Raw genomic sequence first — 20004 nt, 5'->3', positions numbered from 1 at the left:
CAGTAATTTCTGTCTACAGTCAAAAGACTTAAGTGAGCTTGGTCAAATTGGTTATTGTGGTTATTTTAATGTTAAAGATGAAAAGTAAGTGTGAATCTCAGGAAGGATGGATTATTAGAGTGCATGTTATACATGTATTAGTCAATTCAAAGAGAAATATTTTTATTTAGGAGTGTTTGGTCTTTCTACATGATCCTGTAAAATACTTACTTGTTGTGGACAATTGCAACAATTGCATAGTTAAATGAGAATATTAACTTGTTCATCTCTTTCATGTCATCTTTGGAGGCTCCAGAATGTTAAATGAGAGGACTAGTCATCCAATCCCATATTCTTGCCACCACTATAAATTAAAAGTGACCATATTCTTTAAATGTTCTTTGAATCTTTTAGTAGACAGTGAACACAGCTGTGCATTGAGTTAGGACAGTGCGCTCAGTATAGGGAAAAGAGGGAGGACTCCGAGACTTCTTATAATACACTATTCACTTGCCATTTTACTCCTAGATACTGGTTTCTGATTCTAACTGGCTTACTAATGAGGTTATAATGAAAAAAGACAAGTTGTTTTTTTATATTTATGTGCATTTGTAGGGGTTGGTATTGTTTTTGAAGCTGGATCTCACTCTAGCCTAGGCTGACCTGTAACTCACTCTGCAATCCAGGCTGGTCTTGAACTCATGGAGATCTCCTACCTCAGCTCCCTGAGTACTGGGATTAAATGTGTGTGCCACCACACCTAGCTTGTTTATGTGCATTTATAAATACTTGTCATTAATAAATTTAGTCATCTTCAACTTGTTAAAATGAAAGCTATTTAAAAATATTTTCCCCAGAACCCTCAACTTTGAAGATTCAGTGTAATGAACCAACTGCATTTATTAACTAGTAATCCTTGTATTAATTTGAAATATAATTCTCTACCAAAGCTTCGGAACAATACGTAGGGCTACTGCCCTTAAGTTAAATCGCAGTTGGTCTGGATGAAAGGAAAGGCGCCTGGCATCTTACCACATAGAGTCCCATCATGCCTTCAAATCCAACACAGTCCCTTCTCTGTTTCTGTAGTGAAGAGTCCCATCCTATGTACCTCATGGCTGCCTTCATTCACAAAGCTGCAGCAGCTAAGTGGGATGAGCTGCTAGAACCTGAAGGGCAGAGATAGTGAAGGATGAGAATTTTTATGATCCCTAGCCCACTAAGCACTGGCAGCCATGCTGAGGCAGCAGAATAAACAGGAAAAGAGTCTTTCTGGCGGGTACTGTAATCTCAGAATAGCTCAAACTCAGCTGCTGTGCGTGTGTGTATGTGTGAGTCTTGTCACACTAGAGAAGTACCCCTAGAAGCTTAGATCAGTTTTCTTATCAGCTTTCCCCCTAAGTGCTATTGCTCTGATTTAGCACTTAAAGTATAAGTAATTTATTTTATAAAAAAAATAATGTAAGTAAAGGAAAAATATAAAGAGGAGAATACTATTTGGAAAACAAAGTTATTATAAATTTCATTTGGTGAGTGCTTTGGTTTATGTAGGTGGCTAACTAGTAGGTACTTGAAATGAAATTTAACACAGTGTTTTCTTTGATCCTTAGATTCTTGAAGTGAAAAGTCCAATAAAGCAAAACAAATCAGATAAGCAAATAAAGAATGGTGAATGTGACAAGGTAGGTTTCCAGTTCTTTCCTGGGAGTGCTGCAGCCCTGAACAGCTCATGTAGTGTTTTCTTCAGTCATATTTGCTGGCTCTCCTTTCATCTTTATTGGAAGTAACTAGGACTCACACATGAGTACTTCCTCCTTGTATTCTGTAGTTCATTTGATCCAGTATTAAATACAGCTTTATGTTACCATTTGTCATGATGCCCACATGGCCAAGGGCCTCAGGAACATCAAATCTGTCTAAAGATTGTCCTAGAGGTAGTGGGCTAAGAAATCACAGCTGTAAATGAAAAGACACCAGACCACAGTGCAATGCTTTCCCAAGATGTGTATCATTAGTCTGAATGAACTCTTCACTTCAAGACCTAGAGAAATGTCAGTCACCTGGTTTGGGTGGGGCTTACAGACAGACCTCTAACATTTCACTAATGTCCCCTTTGCCTTTGTGAAAGTGGGGCCTGGGGTACCCACACAGCTTTTAGCTAACCTGAGAAGGACTCCTGAGTCTGAGCTTGTGAAAGCAGCTTCACTTGCTTTTCAGGTGTAGGTGCTAATATATAGTGCTCTTTACCTTTCAGCACACTTTCTTGGTCCACTTACTGGCATTGTTTACTAGCAATATTTGCTATAGCCAAGGAACCCTTTCTCCCCTCCCCCTTCTTACTAAGGATTTGCCCTCTCATAGCTGGCAATATGCATTGATGCTAACATGTTTGAACTTGGGCCTTTTGTTCTTAGTCAGAAGTCTTCTGACACTGAAGAATTAAAAAAGAAAGAAAGTGGCCTGTGATAACATAAGTTTAAACTGACAGTATATCCCTGGATTTCCCCTACTCCTTGCCAAGGCCTTGTTGAAGGAAGCTGAGTCTACTCACTTGAATTTTGTTGAGAGCAAATAGGTGCACACCCCCCCACCCTTGTTTTAAAGCTGATATACAAGGGTAAAGGTCAAGCCTTGATTGGCAGAAGCCTTGGGCTGTGAGTCCATGAAGCATGGGAGAGAGTGGTGGTGGAATGAGGATGCCCCCACCCCAATTGCTACCTGTGTGTTGTTACTCATGATGGCTTCTTCTTGTTTCTCTGGGGAACACTGTTCTCTTTCAGGCATACCTAGACGAGTTGGTAGAACTCCACAGAAGGTTAATGACTCTGAGGGAGAGACACATTCTGCAGCAGGTGAGAAATGCTTCTCTACACAACCCTTCCCCCTAAATCTCAAAGCCTAGTCTGTCCTGGCCTAGCATGGTATTACTTTGAGGTCACAGCAGCCCCACACAATCAGAATGGGGCTTGGACCATTTGCAGAAATATCTGAGGAGGACTCTCATTTCTGAGCCTACCTAGAAGTCCACTTTGGAGCTCTGGCCCCAAATCAGAAAAATTGAGCACTTATGGAGGTGGCACTGGAACTCAATGATTCCCCCCTGCCCACTGTGGTTGTAATGTGGACTGAGGGAGGGGAGAGTGGGAATGCAGAAACCTTTGGGTCCAGGCTTCTGGTTTCATGGGAAAACAGTGATAAGAATTTGAGTCAAGTGTTGTAAACATTTGTGATTCAACCTGGAAACCTTTTGCCAATGCTATTCTAAGGAAAATAAATATTTTCTTCATTTTCCTTATCTTGTTCAATGTGCGTTCTATTATTATGAACTCAACTGTGGAATGCTTATAGCGTGAGGAAACTTTTATTAGTACAATGTGATATTTTGAGAAGATAAGAAGGGTGTTTTTGTGCAAATACAGTTCATGCCTTTATTACATTAACAGTGGTTTTTGAAAAAGTAATTTTCCTTTAACACTGAGAGACTGTATATTCCAAACTCCAGGATAGACTTATAGATTTTTTTTTTATTTTTTAATGTTTTATTACTTTCAAATAACTTGAAATTAGTACTTAATCTGCCCCAGCTGTGTGTGAATTATTTTTTAAATGCTTAATGCTGATGGCCACATTTATATTCTGTGTACATTTTTGCTTAAATCTATAACTATACACTTTAAAATTCACCAAGTTTCTCTATTAGTCTGATAAACTTTTAACCCTTCTCAAATTTTAAACAAAGGCATTGAGCATATACTTACGATTCTTAATTGTAGATAAGTTCCATTCCTTGCATTTGGGGGAGTAGGATTTGAGAGGCCTAACCTAAGTCACATCTCATACTTGGCTGGACAGTCTTCCTTTCCATTACTCACATCCTGAGCTAGTATTGCTTCCAGACAACTGAAGATATCAAAGTCCACTTAACTTTCTAAGATGACACAGTACTGTATCTATCACAGCTTTCCATTCTTCAACATATTTCTAGGTTATATAGGTTATATACATACACAGTGCAACATAAATGTGTTGTAAATCGTTGCTATACTATATTAGATAGGAAGAAGTGATGAGGAAAAACTTTGTACATGTTCTGTACAGACAAAGTTGTTCCCAAGTATTTTCAGTTCATAGTTAGTTGAATTTCAGAGTGTAGAACCCACTGATACAGAGAACCAGCTATGTTTCTTTAGCTGTCTTTCAGGCAACTGAAAATAGTTCTGTCTGCCATTCACCAATTTCTTGAGACTTATGAATGATTGCTGATGGTAAGTCTTTTAGCCATCTTTTTCCAAACACAATTCAGAGCCACTAGAGAACAGCTGACCAAGTTGAACCTCAGTTGTGGGTTTCACAGGAGGGTTAGACAGATGTTTGGGCAGGCTTGGGACACTTTCACAAGGAAAACACAGTCAGTCAGTAGACTGTTGGTCAGGATCTTACCCTGAGATGTCATTGGCATTTCCAATTTAATGTTTTCCTTTATTTTGACCTTTGAAAAAACTGTGAGGGAAGGAGGCTTATTTGACAATTCCACCCAAGTGGATTATTTCAATGTTCGAGAGGGAAAGAGGAATATCTATGAATTGTTAACTTGGCATAAAGGCATTCTAGGGCACCCAGCATTTCACCCTAATTGCATTCCCAGGCTCGTTGAAAGCTCTCAGTCTTTGGCCTTTTGCCTTGTAATGCAGCTGAGGCTTGTGATTCTGATACCGTGATGCATGTCCTGTCACGGTTTACTGCTTAATTAATTCCTATTGTAGCACTATGGAGGGTTACTGTTACCCTCTCTACCTTGAAGGCTGCTCATCTCATGCACTGCAGACCACAGTCTATGTATTCTTTACTATGCAGACATCAACACCGGGAGCAGAACGTCTGGTGGGCCCAGAATGGGATCCTTGGTCCTTTCCTGTCAAATGTATCCCTATCCTAAGATCTAGCCAGGCAATTTTATTTAGCTCCCAAGAAGTACTTAATAGTGTTATTTTACTCTGGGGGGAAATGCTACCCTGGCTCTCGAATCTAATTTAATGAATAGAAAGTGTTGAATCGTGAGAAACTGTCTTCCCAAGCTACTTTTCCACAGGATAAAATACAGTAGAGTAGACACAGTCCAGGAAGAGAAGTGGTGTCTCTGATTGATTAGTAATATGATTCCTTGTTAAACTACGTGCTCCACATTTATTTGCAAAGGAGAGTTGTACATTTCTGATCCACCCAGCAGTGCAGCTTGGATTTGTATCCTGCTCTGAAAAGAAAAAGAAAATGAGTAAACAAGGGCTTCCTTGGGGGAGAGTTTATCAATTTGGAGACCAGCTATTTTTCTTTTAGAATTATCTCCCAGGATTGAAGAATGAGTGGCATATTGGAACACTCCTTTTAACAACACAGAGAACCCTTCCTGAGAAGTGTTCTGATAGAAATAATTTCTTCCATTTGGGAAATTATCTGTCATGTCTTAACACCCTTTATAGACTGGAGTCTGATGACCTACCTCCTAACGCAGGGGCATGTGGCAACAGGATTTCCTAGTCCACAGACAGAAGACCTGGGTTATACCAAACAAGCTCCAGTCTAGAACATGTGGTTAAAGCAAGTGAAGTTTGTCCATGATTTCCCACACAATCAGAGACTGATTTGGATGGAAAGAACTCCCCCTGGTCATTTAACATATAAGCAAACTAAAAATAGTGGATCTACCTTTGTATAATTCAAACCTGAGATTGGCAGAGAGAGCCACAGATTTAATAAGTAGATCTCACCCTGTTCACAAGGAACAAAATAAAGCACCCAGCAGCCACATGATGCCCCCAAAAGGCTGATGTGGCAGGAAATAATCCATCACAAATGTTTTCACAGCAACCATCCTCTGAAGAGTGAGTAAAGCAGTTTACACATGCTCCTTGTCCCACCACCCGTGTGTGTATCCTGTATCTGTGTGTGCTTTTCTTACCTGCACTCACCCTAGCTTCTGTTACTATTTCATGTGCACAATAATGATAGCAAGGCATGGTCACACTGCATCACAGAGAAGGCATTTCTCCAGAAATGCAGTATAGCCCTTGAGAATTAGTGGTATGTTCTTAGGTTTTGTGGCCTATTTTGCTGGAATAAAACATGCTAATGCTGTGTTTCTGATGTTTGAGCTATCAAGATTCTTGGAAAGGAATGTGCACTTATTTTTCTTTATGAAGCCCTTACTTAATTGAGAACATGACTACATGCTCTAATAATTCAAATCATTAATGCTGTTCCCTTTGGCAAATAGCCCCAAATTCCCCAAGTGCCTTCAACGCCACTAGTGCATTAGGACTCCCTGCATCCACCTTGATATGTTCTCATATACTCCCACAAAAACACAGGGCTCATTGACTTAGATCTATCAGATCCTTTGACCCTCCCCCACCCCTGTGTGTGTGTGTGTGTGTGTGTGTTTGTCTGTCTGTCTGTCTGCAGGTGGCAAGGGGTCCTGCTGTGGCAGAAGAAATTGGAGGTTGGCTTGGAATGTTGGAAACCATCAATATGTTACAGTGCACATGAGCTGATAGGCTGAGCAGAAGTGTTTACTTGGTTGAAAGTTGAGTGGCCTTTTTCTAGAGGCAATTTTTATCGTTCATTTCTGTTTATTGTTAAATAATGTATGAGCAGCTGTATGAATCATGGAAAACTGGTGTCCTAAAGAGTAAATTCCCTGTCAGTCTCAAAAGAAAAATTATAGAGCTTGTCACCATTGGCTTCACACTGCTGGGGTAAACCTCCAAACCAGGAACAGTTTATGGGAGGAAGGGATTTACTGAAGCTTACAGATCCAGGAGAAGTTTGATAATGGCAGATGAACCTAGCCTTCTTTACAGATTCATGCAGAAAGAAAAATCAACCATTAGCTACCACAAATAAGCACACTCCAGGAACTTATGCACCCTGAATACATTTAGGCTGGAATTCTAAATCTGCCCCCAAACACACCTTAGGTCTAGATCTAAGATCTGCCCACAGTGACACTGCTTCCAGCCAGGCAACTGGAAATCCAAGAAGTGTTAATAAAACTGGATGTATTGGGGACATCCATCCACACCACCACAGAGCTCTACTTCATTTACCTGGTACAGTTTTAGTCATTTCATCTCTTCTTCTGCCCTTTCCCTTCCCCCTGAAAACTTTTACTATGATTATCAACCTCCAATTCAGTTAGGCCTTTTTGAATTTTAGTATCTATGTTTATATTGCCTCATTTATTTTAGTGCTAGTGAAAAAGTTAAATCATTAAGGGATGGAGGGAAAGGTATCAAGTCTGATAATAATGTACTGTTTAGTTCCCCCATGGGTAATTAAAGCAGTTTCTGTTTATATGGTAATCATAACCCCAGTGCCTTAATCTGTGTAGCAAGCTATAGTTTATAAGGAACTTTTACTTCCTGTATCTTACTTGATGCTCTGACAACCTGGCATAATAAGTAAAGCAGGGGCTTGGGCTCTGTCTTGCAGATGAGGAAGCAGAGGGTCTGATGCTCTAATGTGGTAAAGCCACAGCCGCATGAGCAGTCAGAACTCAGTGTGCCAAGCTCAGGGCTCTTGTCTGTCTGATTTGTCAGCTGCTTGGGGCAGAAGTCATTCAGGTCTACTTGGTATTTGTCTCTGTTGTATAAGCTCCAAATTATAGTAACTCTGAGAAAGCTGTTTGTTCCTATTCTGACTTTTTTTTTTTTTTTTTTGGAGATGTAATCTCACCATGTAGCCCAGCCTGGCTTTGAACTTGCCATCCTCCTGCCTCAGCCTTCTGAATGCTAGAATTACAGGTATGTGTGCTACCATATCTGGCTTTCTGTGCTGAAATCTATTGGTTTTCACTAAGTCTATAATTTTGCTATATAATATAGTCAACAAAAGATAATTTATGTAGGAAAAAATTCTTTAATTCAGTTTGTGTTAATTCAAGTATATATTATCTGATTGCTATGGAAGGTTTGTGTGTGAACATAGCTGTTTTGTGTGTGTGTGTGTGTGTGTGTGTGTGTGTGTATGTATGTGTGTAATGGCTTGTCCAAAGTTCTGTGCTACTAATTAACAAACAAATGTATGTCCATTTAGATTTTTTGTATGAAGAGTAATATATGTATATACGTATCTAATGATGATTATGACAGGGGCTTTTTGAGAAAGAGTCACAGTATTGTAGCCCTGGCTAGTCTCCGGCTTGCAGTCTTTATGCGTCAGCCTCTTTGGATGCTAAGATTTCAGTGTGAGCACTGTGCCTGTCCAGGAGTAATACCTTGTTTATTTCTACATGAATGATGTATTTTAGCCATAAATTTTAATAATATCCTGATACATGTAATAGAACCCTGAGTCCAATGGTTTAAAGCAGTAAGGGGTCCCTTCCCCATTTACTCCTCAAAATGTATCAGTCAGCCTTAGGGATAAGTAATCCATTGTCAGTTGATAGTTTGAAAGGTGCCACTGAGAATACAGACTCTGCCTTTCTGCCCTACCATCGTTCATATGTTCAGTCATCCTTTTGAGGGCAAGATGCACTATACTTCCAAGCATAGTATCTTTCTTTCAGATAAGAGTGACAGAAGATAAAAGACATATGTCCATTGCTCATAACCTTTTCAGCAATTTTCTTGCAAGCCCATTGACTCCTGACAAGTAAATAGTAGTATCTGTCAAGTGATACAAATACATCTGAGGAGGCAAGCATTTTAGCTAGGTATGTTGCCATTCTCAGGAAGTTGGGTTTCTAATGGTAAACTTCAGAAAGGGATATATGGCTATCAGGTAGTTGGTTTGCAGCTTCTATTATGATTACACAATTGGAGTAACTCATTTTATTATTAAGGCCATAGTTTTATCTCTACAAAAAATAGTTCCAGGGGCTGGGTAATACAGTAACAGCTCAATCTGGAATTGTATAATTAATTGGATTGAGACATAAGAGGTTTTCTGTGCTTTTGTGGAAGCAAAAAAAAAAAAAAATACTTCAGGAATCAAGAGCACATTTTCCATTAAGACTTGGGGATTATTTCAAAAGTTTAAGGAAAACTAATTTTATGAAAAGCAGGTTGCAAATTTCAGTTCTGCAGTTTTCAATGTAGTATTTCATAATTTAAAACTTCATTTAATAGAGCTTAGGTGAAATAGTTAAAATTATTTTTAAGAAAATTGAACTAAAGAGATTCAAAAACAAGCACATCAGAAATGGAAGTTGCCACGCATCTGCCCCGTGGATCTTGCCCAGTTCTCCTTCTCCCACAAAGCTTGCCCAGATTATTTCCCATCCCTCTCCTGTAAGTACAGCACTAATCACATTAACCAGACACAGTACGCACTTCTAATAAAATTATTGCCAACCTAAGAGAATGGATGGCATTTCACATAGGAGTCTTTCACATCAGGAATAAGAGTGAACTTCAGAAGTCCTGAGGATAACACCTTGTCAGCATAGCACTGAACATGGCACTTTCCTCTAGGTTGGGGCCAATATTATACAACATAAAGTGTAACTACTCTTCATGGGGAGATAGCATTTATTCCTTTTCTAATGAAAATGTCTCTCCCTCAAAACACTCAGGGGAGTCAATAGAGTACAATTGAAAAGTAGTAAATTTATGTTTTTTATATAACATATACAGTTAAATGAAAATAATACAGCTTATGCAACCAGAGCCCAAATTCAACAGTAAAATAGTCCAGCACCCCAGAGGCTCTCTGGTGACTCCCAGTCAGTACGTGTGATCTTTAGGGGATATGGTTTCTAGTTTTTCTTTATGGAGTCTTTACTTTAAAGGTTCAGTAGTTATATAATAAAATTATATAATGGGAGACAAAGCTACTTTTATATGCATGTGTTCAAGGGTGGATACATGTGAGTCCATGAGTGTTTTGAGGGTGCACATTGTATGCATGTGTGTGCCCCTGGGCATGGAGGGCAGAGGTGTCATGTGTTCCTTAGGAACACTGTCCTCCTTTTTTGAGACAGTGTCTCTCACTGCCTAGAACTTGCCAAAATTTAGATTGGCTATCTAGCAAGCTCTAGGAACCCATCTGTCTTCACCTCCTCAGGGATGGAATTACAAGTGAACCTTGATGCCTGGCTTTTACATCACTTCTTTTATGTGGGATTGAACTCAGGTCCTTATAGTAGAAAGGCAAGTACTTTTCCAACTGAGCTATCTCCCCAGCTGGCTTCTGTTCTTTTAAAAAGAATTTCATTGTTTCTTTCGGAGTTCCCTTACATTCACTAAGTATAGTCGCCTTTGTAAGAGGTCTTGAAATGTTATTTTCCCCTAACCACCCATTTTAGTAAAATATTGTTTGAGTGATTTGAATCTGTTTATTAAGTATAAGCAGGTTAACTGTTCTCTTTAAGAAGCTTAATATACCTTTGGCTTGCCAAATTGGCTGACAGATATAGCACTGTGTTTCTTATGTGCTTCCAGGAAGTTTGAGCCATTCCATGTTTTTCTTTCACTCTTTGATGCCCATTGCTTATTGCCCAAACCTTGTCTTCTTTATTTCTTCAGATCGTGAACCTCATAGAAGAAACTGGACACTTTCATATCACAAATACAACATTTGATTTTGATCTTTGCTCACTGGACAAAACTACAGTCCGTAAATTACAGAGTTACCTGGAAACATCTGGAACATCCTGAGGATACAACAACTGGATGCATCAAAAACTATTGTTTTTTTTTTGGTTGTGATTTTTTTTGTTGTTGTTTATATGAAAACACTCAGAATGATACAACCAAAAGGGAAAAAATAAAAATCAAACAACCGTCAGCTTTATTTTTCTTTAAAGCCAGTCATCATCTCTTGACAAAGGAGAGGTTATACCAACCAGCCTCAGTGGACCACTCTTCTCTCCAAGGAAACCCCCAGGAGGAGTTAGCCTGGATAGCCTTGAAAACAAAGCAAACACAACACGAGAAAACTCAAAGAATGTGTATGGTATCATATCTCTCTGTGGTGGTTCATTCCACAGGACGAATGCATATTCAACACACTGCCTTATTACATAACTGATCTATTTATTATCACATACAGATACTCTGAAGCTTCGAGGGAATGACACCACCAGATGTTATAAGTACTTGGTCCGTGGGTGCTCTTTCTGTGCAGCACCCTTGCCGCCCCAAGCCCAGTGACCTTACACGCGTACCCTGCCACCTTCCACCAACTTTCTCCAAGTCCTTTCACTTGTTTCAGCCTGTGTTTCCCACCTTTTGTTTTCCCACTTCCAGGACACCGTTGTCAGCTGGGGGGACCAAATAGCCACCTTGATTTTCTTCTTTGTGGTCTTTTTCCTAAAAGTTGGGGCCCAGTCCTTGGCTGTATCCATGTAATGATCTTGGACCTTGGTAGAAAATGCACCAAATAAGATCATCTGAATTGCTGTCTAGCCTTAGTCAATAAACCCGTAGGACTTTTAACAGAAAATGTACCTGTAACGTCATAAACCCACCATTGTTGAACTGTCACCAACATTCTTGTGTCTGTGTTACTGTTGCAATGTTAGGTGAATATGGAAGTAAAAGCCTTCCACAGGATCATCACTTAAAACTGAGGAATTCTGGTCCTGTTTTCTAAAGAAGCATTATAGAAATTCTTAATTTGGATCTATTTATTAGTGAGAGCTTCAGCTCTCTTCAGCTTCCAATATGGGAATCATCTTTCCAAACAAAACAAGACAGGAATCAAAGTTTTTATTTGTTCACGTACAATTCTTCTAGACTCTTTTATAGTTAAAAAAATTTAAATCTTTCTTTGGGGGAAATGCTTGGTTATTCTGTCATGACGGACTCTATGAATTTGTAGATGCAGTGGTTGGATACCTGTTTAGTCTCTTGCTGATGTTTCCAGAAGGAAGTCGTGTATAGGTGAAAGTAAAAATGGTTGGGGGGGGGAGATTTTTGTTCTTGTTGTACCCTTGTTTTGAAACTAGAAATCTGTCCTGTGGCATGCAAAAAGAAAGCAAATTATTTTTAAAAGAAAAAAAAAAAACCAAAGTACTTTTGGTGTCATTATTCTATACTCTCCATAAATGGAGGGTTTACAACTGACAACGGCTCACCTTCCTCGTTTTTACCAGAGCTCAACTGAAAAGAGATGAAGACTTCTGGATCCAAAGGTTCGTCACTGGATCAGCCTTAAGAAAGTCTCTACTGTGTTAACAGACCAGTGCCCCCACGTTTGTTCCCATGACAGATGCTATCTTTTCATTCACAGATTAACTAGTGTCTGTACAGAAAATGGTCTTTCCAGACCCATTCTTTCAGGCAGTAATGTAAATGCAGATTAATAATGGAGTGATTTCTGCATTTTAAAAAAGGTTGCTTTTTTTTTTTTTACACTGTTTCTTTCTATCCAAAGAAACTATTTGTTTTTCTTTCTAGAAACTTATAATACAGCCATGGTCTTTGTAAATGACTTCTCTGAAGTGTCCTCCCAGAGGACAAGTGTACTTTTTCAAGAATGTTATGATTCTTCATGAAGATTGGCATGAACCGTACTTGAAGCATTTGCCATACAGTCTGCTTTACAGTGTGCAATTACATAGAGAATTTCCAAGTCATTTAAGACATCAGGTGGCTGATGAATTTGTTGTATGGATTTAGTCATATTTGTTTTTAACTTTACAGGTGAAAAGGGAGAGCTATGATTATATGCAAATAATGTTTGCAAAATTTAAAAATCTTTGAAAATGTCTAACTACAAATCCACACATTCTCATTAAACCAGAAAAACATATGGTTTACTTAATATATTTGTGTAATTTAACTAGAAACATACATATGTAGTTTGGGCCACTTTTATTTTTATAACCAAATTATGTGGTTAAATATAATTTGGCATTGTTAGATTTTGTTTAAGTTATAAATAAAAATAAGATCAGATGAGAAATTATCCCCCCAAAAGAAGTAACTTAGGAAGGGGGGTTCAGAAAAGGGCAGCTATTGTAATAAAAAAAATTAGATAGGGAAAATTAGCTGACAGTGCAGAGGTCTTTATATCATAAAATGTAAGTTTGTAGACTAATAACCACATTCAGAAAAGCTTCCCAGTCTATTACTCATTCCGGTATCACATAAAGTACCACAAAATCCTGGAGTAAGAGTCATGTTACAGGTTTTATTTCAAGATGTCCACTTGCTGTTCACATGTAATTTTTACATACAGAAGTAATAATGAATCTCAAAGAGGTATGATGCTTCTCTTGAAGTAGCCCACTTAGTTCTGCCACATTTTTATAAACTCACTTCTGAAACTTAAGAATATTTTTGACACATCTGCAACCTAACAGTGGCTTTGGTTTTTTTAAGCACAAAGGGAAATGGCAGGGTTTAATTTCTTTATTGTGTGTGTGTATATATATATATAAATATATATAAATATATAAATAGACATTTCAAGTAAAATTAATTGGATGAATGTGAATATGGTTTGAACCAGCCAGAGTATGATAAACTGTCTTTAAATTTGTCCCATGTGATTTGAGGGAGGGGATGTCGATACAGAACTTTTCCCCCTTGTTACAGGTGTGTGAGAAGGAGTCCTTCTATTTGACACACTAAACATGTTAGCAACAAAATTATGTGTAGTTATATCACACCTTCCTCATACTCTGCAGACAGATAGAGCTGTCCACATATTGTGTCACAGTCAAGAAGAACATAAAAATTACCAACCAGAGATAAGAACTTTAGGGAAAATAACAAACAGCAAGACCTCATAAGAGTGTGTTCTAAACATTTTTTCAATTGTTAAGCAAATCTCTTAACCTGAATAATTTCCTGTTTGGTGGAAAGAGCAAATACAATTGGTTTTCTTGTACTAAGAAATTTCTTCCAAACAAATAAAACTTTTGCTGATATCGTTTACAGATCCATTTAATCATTAAGAAAAAATAAAAATCAGGCCTGTACAACATCCTGTTTACCATTTCCAGCCCCACAAATGTACTTAAGAAACTTGCTGAAGAGAGACTGTGTTCTTCCACTTTTTAACTCAACCTATGTAATGAGTTGGATGTTCAGTGTTGAAATGGTCTTGTCAGTGTTTCGTGGCTAGTGTTCATTTTCTCTATGGAAGTGGTCAGCTCTGGAGTCATTAGCTGGATGCTTATTACTTTTCACCCTTAGCATTTTGTGTACTAATGCTATGTACTGCTCCTATATTTATATTTATACATACATATAACCAGAGTAATCTTGCTGTAAACCTGTGACGAGGACGTAGAAGGGACTACAGCTGTGAATGCAGTCTAGTCCACTCCCGTGGTGTACATTAGTTTTGGGCTGGAAGTCAGCATCTCTCAACCTCCTCGGTTTCACATGATGCTTTTTGTTATGTAGGCACTGCCATCTTGGATATTCCTTGTAAAGACACATCGAAGAAGTGAATTTAAAAGGAAGACAAAGCCACCGCTGTCTGTAAACTGTAAATATGTATTTTGGCACTTGTACTGCAGTATTCTGAAAATAGAGTTATAATGGAAATGCTGACAGATCCTTAATGGTGGCCAAAGCTATCGTACAGTGCAAAAATAAATTAAGTAAAAAAATGTATTCTCAAGATTAACAGTGCAAGGCCAACACGTTCTATAAATCTGTCAGTATCTTTCTAATGGAGTGTGTATGTGTAGTTATGTTGAAAGATACACTGTGTATGTGTGTGTACATGCTTCTATGTGAATTACAAGACACACATAAAATGTATTTCCCGTCTCCGAAATCCATGTTGAAATGTAAGTACAGATGGACAGAAATAGGTGTTTTACTTAAATTCATACCTAATCTATTGTGGCTCCTTTTATTTTTATTTTTACAATGTTTAATTGTTCAGATTTGTTTGACCAGTCTGGCTTTACATTCAGAAAAAAAAGACCCTTAGCCTTTTCTCATAAAATGATGGTGTTTCTAATGAAGAATGAATGGAGAGAACTGAGGAATTTGGAAAAGGGACAGTGTTTCCAATTCACCTGACAGCAAAGGCCTCATGTGTGGGCACCCAGCATCTAGCACCATTTTTTGTGCTCTTTTCAAGCTAGTATATATTTTAAGCTCAGAGAGGTTGACCAAGAAATGGTAGGCACACTTTTGGAATAAACTGGGTTACTTGTACATGGTGTTTTTCCTTTTCTCCTACTCCTTTAGAAGGTTCTACTCACAAACTGAACAATGTTCTCTATGTAGACAGAATTGATGTCAGAAAGGCCAAATGCGGGCTGGAGAGATGGCTTAGCGGGTAAGCGCTTGCCTGTGAAGCCTAAGGACCCTGGTTCGAGGCTCGGTTCCCCAGGACCCACGTTAGCCAGATGCACAAGGGGGCGTACGCGTCTGGAGTTCGTTTGCAGAGGCTGGAAGTCCTGGCGTGCCCATTCTCTCTCTCTCTATCTGTCTTTCTCCCTGTGTCTCTCGCTCTCAAATAAATAAATAATGAAAAAAAAAATTAAAAAAAAAGAAAGGCCAAATGCTTAGTTTAGTACCAAGAATACTACCGTGAGTTATTAGGAAGGAAACTACTATAATGAAGAGAGTAAAATAGTTTAGCAAATACCAAAGGAACTGGATATGATACTCTGCTTAGTAGTAAGCAGCCGTCACATTTGAGAAGCTGATATCTTCATTCAGGCTGACAAACCATTTAGGAGATTGAGGTTGGCTGCTCTGACCTTCAGAGACTAGAGTCAGAGGAAGTTACACACTGGAATCCTCAGTCTCAGGTAGAAAACTCTGTTCACACTTGAATTGCAGTAACCTTGTCACTTCTTTCAGCATGCACAGACATTTATTTATTTGAAATAATGGCCTCCCTCTTCCCCAGTTTGGAGTAAGTCACGATCATCATCAAGCGTCTGAGGAAGGAGACTCAGGATGTTGTCCCTAAGCACTTCCACCTGGAATGTACTGCAGTGGAGTTTTTCCTGGTGCATATGTTGCCCTGTCTTAGAGTAGTGCCCCACTTGGGTATTCAAGGAAACTCTGAGAGGAATGGCAAATTAAAACTTGTCATCCAGACCCCTCTGGCTATCCCAGACTAGTGTCCTTTGTTCTTACAAGTGCAGTCATGAGTGGTAGTTCACTCTGTTTCCTTGGCTGGGATACCACCCAAAGAAACAGGCCAGCACATTTCAGTTCTCTGCCAGGTTACACTATCCACACCTTCCTGTTTATGTCCCCCTCTTTAGAGGCATTTCCAGAGGTTGTCGTGACTCTTAGCATAGTCTTTTGGTCCTAATTTCCCCTTAATTAAGCAAGGGTAACCAATAAGGTCCCAAGAGCTAGTGAGGGTTATGCATTGTGCAAATAGAATCACTGTGGTGATTGTAATTGGGCCCTATGGCTGTTAAATACCAGCAGATATAATCTGCCCACTGAGTAGAAAGGCTCCCTGAATGTACTTGTATAGTAACAGGGATTATTGGGGCTATGGGTAATCTGTACAGAATAGGTGGCCACAAGAGAGACAAGGGAGTACAGGAAAGGTATTTATTTGTTCATTTTCCCGTGGCAATCAAAGCTTTCACAATGTACAGTGCCCATCACAGAGTTGTATAAGTTTCAAAAGGTAAAAAAGGATAAATCCAGGTCATTAAAGGAAAATAATCAAAGCTATTGAAAAGATAAAACAAATGAGACACACTAAAAAGGCCGTCTGTGCAAGTAATAACGTTGAAATACTGATACTGATTTCCTAGCTGAACAGCATTCCTCACACATGTGGTTTGTGTATCCATGTCTGGGTGGGTGGTCTGGGGAGAAGTGCTAAATGCAGCAAGATGGCTTAGTTTCTGAGCTGTGGGGGAAGCTTTGGGACAGGCTCAGCCTGTGGCATCTGCAGTCCCTGCAACAAAAAGAGGCTTTCCTTCTGCTTTGTTCCAGTAGGGAAAGTTTTAATTTGGCATATTCATTAAAGTACATCTATTCTGCCCAGAACCCATCAAAGGGTAGGTGTGTGCAAATGAGTATGTTTAAGCACCTCCCAGCCCGAGCAATGAGATATGTGGCAAGGAATGTAATCACTCCATTTGTTCTGATGTATCCCCTGGGGGCATCTCTTGAAAATGATTCTGTTTTAAACATCTATGTTATGTCTATGTAGTCTATGTAGGACAGGTAGAGTATCATATTAAGGGCACATACTATGATCACCACAAAAGACAAAGGAAGAGAGACTCAACCCCATATCACAGCTACACGGATGAGAATGCCAAGTAAAGCCTCAGTTCAAGGCAGGAGACTTGTTAAGGATACTCTGCTGAAGTCAAGAAATAAGATGCCCAACCATGACATTTGACAGTTATGATCTTGGGAACTTGTCACTTAGGAAATGTGCCTTAGAATGTTTTGTTTATGTGGTTATTATTTTGATTTTCAAATACTGAAGTGAAAGATCATTGTTTTCCAAATTATGTATTTGTTTATAAGACTAATTTCTGAGTCTGAAGAGATGGCTCAGTGGGCAAAGACACTTGCTTGCAAAGCCTGATGGCCCCAGTTCAGTTCCCCAGTACCCATGTAAATCCATATGTACAAAAGGAGTACATGTGTCAGGAGTTCATTTTCAGTAGCAAGAGGCCCAAGCATGCCCATTCTCTCTCTTTCGGCCTGCCTCTCTTTCTCTCAAATAAATAAAAAAATTTTTTAAAGATAAATTTCTGGGGCTGGAGAGATGGCTTAGCACTTAAGGCACTTGCCTGCAAAGCCTAAGGGCTCATGTTTGACTTTCCATGACCACCGTAAGCCAGACAGACAAAGTGATGCCAGTGTGCAAGGTCATATATGCACAAGGTGGCACATGTGTCTGGAATTTGATTTCAGTGGCTAGAGGCTCTGGCACACCAATTCTCTCTCACTCTTGCTCTCACGCACTGAAAAAAAAAAAAAAAAGCCAGTCTGTTGGGCTTGCCACAAAAAAATAAATAAATAAATAAATACAAATAAAAAAGAAAATAAAAAAAAGATAAACTTCTGTTTCACCCTGGCAAGTAGAAGCTCCTGGAGGACGAGGATTATGCCACTGCCAGCTCTCCAGGGCCTAGAACAATTTTAAGACATAGTAGACACCAGTCTATGTGGAATCATTTTCTAGAACATTTATCTCTCAACATTTCATAAAAAGAGGGTTAATGGTTAAATAAGTTTGGCCCAGCATATGACCCTCTTGGAAAATCATGACATGTGGCTATATTAGAACTCCAGGAAATGATACACTAAGAACCAAACTTGTTTGACTTCAACGTAACATTTTCTAAATTACAAACAAAGTGGTAGTTTCATGTTAATAATGGATGTTTTGCTTTTAAGGAAAAATGATAAAAATTGTTTTATACTATATACTACAAGATTTGTAACACAGTTTCGGATGGCAGAGGTTCAAAAAAGGACAACACAGCTATTGATATCCCCAAAGTAAATTTCTAGGTTAGATAACTATCATCCAAACTAGAATATTTTTTTAGAATAAAGTGGCACAGTATTTATAATCATCTCAAGACAGCATGAGTAAAGCTGAGGTGTCTCTGACAAACCAGGACACTGGGTCATTCTAATTCCAAGGAACACATTTGGGACATGGTGAATTGAAAATATACCCTCAGATTTCTCTTTATACCCTTTCAGCATGTTTATAAAAGGTGTTTGCTTAGACCCTGTAAGGAGAAAATATCTTTTTTTACCCATCACCAAATCCATGGCTGATGTTCCTATAACAAATACTAACTCAAGGAAAGTATAATAAAGTCACTTTAGAATTTTGCATGAATCAGCAACCCTCTGAAATGACCCACAGACTCCAGGGGGGAAAAAGTTGAGACAAGGTCTTAATCACAGGCTGTCCTGAACTCATGGAGATCAGCCTCCCAAATGTTAGAATTACAAGCATGATCCATCATACTCCACCTAAAAACTATTCTTATGCTTTAGCTTGAAGACTAGGTAGCCCTATGCAAGTATGACTGAATACAAGGAGGGGGTGGCTAGGTTGCAATTCTCTCAGGTAGAACCCATTTTCTTCCTTTTGAGGCTTTTCAAGGCCAACTGCTTTCCTTGGCTCATTACCCCTTCCCTTATCTTCAAAGCTGCTTCCAATACCTCACTCTGACTTACCACCTTCTTCCTTCCAATAGAATTTGAATTACTCAGATAACCAAAAAAATGTTCCCATTACAAGATTAACATATACCTGATTCTTTGCCATATAAAAGTATTGAATTCATCAAATCCAGAGATTAACATACAGGTTATGGGAGCTGGTTTTATACCCTACAATTTGGGGAGATAGTAAAGTTGAAATACCCATCCCTTTTGGAAGTTTAAAATCTGCTTTGCTACTAAGCAGAACTCACTTGCTCTACATTAAAAATTAGAGCAATTTGCCACTAGTTCTAATTTCTTGAGATATTGTATTTTATGATTATGTCTTAGTAGTGATTTCTTCAGAAATTAGGGGAAATCCACAGTGAGAGGTCTTCAAAGGTTATTTAAGGGTTTAGCCTGGTGATGGAAATACAGTCACTTAGCAGATACTAAGTCCTGTCAAATGCCAGATGCTTGTGCAAAAGCAGCTGTCTGCCTGGTGTTAGCTCTTTGCTGAGTAGCCACATCAGTGTGTCAATGTGAACAATTTTGAAGATTCATGGAAATCCCTAACTGGCAGGTGGACTGAATAGCCTTGCTGGGCTCCCAATTCTTTCCCTCTTATTACTTTTATTTTTATTTTATTTTTATTACTGTCATTTTCCACTATAGGGATTCTGTTTCCTTTGTCACCAGTATAAACTTCTTATATCCATGTCCTCCCAAGGCTATTGATTTTATATATGTATCTGACCATTCTTATCATGGGGCTATAGGAAACATTGTAGTATTTGCCTCAGGAGGAAAAGAAGTTAAGGTATGCCTTTACTTATATGCATCTAACCTACAAATTGTTTCTCACTCCCAGTGCTGGGTAGGCCAGCCACCATTGTATTCCTGGACAGTGTTGGTGGTATGCCTAGCACAGGGCATTGGACTG

The 20004-nt window shown here is 38.9% G+C and overlaps 1 protein-coding gene across 2 annotated transcripts in view; it reads left to right on the top strand.

Moving 5' to 3' along the window:
- Positions 1-13863, top strand: part of Mllt3 (MLLT3 super elongation complex subunit) — a 296116-nt gene extending 282253 nt beyond the window's left edge. For both annotated transcript variants that reach the window (XM_004658414.3, XM_004658415.2), the window contains exons 9-11: positions 1590-1661; positions 2760-2831; positions 10506-13863. In XM_004658414.3, coding sequence (XP_004658471.1) covers positions 1590-1661; positions 2760-2831; positions 10506-10637 — 276 coding nt within the window. In that variant the 3' untranslated portion in view covers positions 10638-13863. The remainder of the gene's footprint in view (positions 1-1589; positions 1662-2759; positions 2832-10505) is intronic.
- The last annotated feature ends 6141 nt before the right edge of the window (positions 13864-20004 follow it).

This window comes from Jaculus jaculus, chromosome 1, assembly GCF_020740685.1.
Source record: "Jaculus jaculus isolate mJacJac1 chromosome 1, mJacJac1.mat.Y.cur, whole genome shotgun sequence".
Lineage (NCBI taxonomy): Eukaryota > Metazoa > Chordata > Mammalia > Rodentia > Dipodidae > Jaculus > Jaculus jaculus.
The sequence above is the reverse complement of the archived record's forward strand: the minus strand, read 5'-3'. Positions and strand labels throughout refer to the sequence as shown.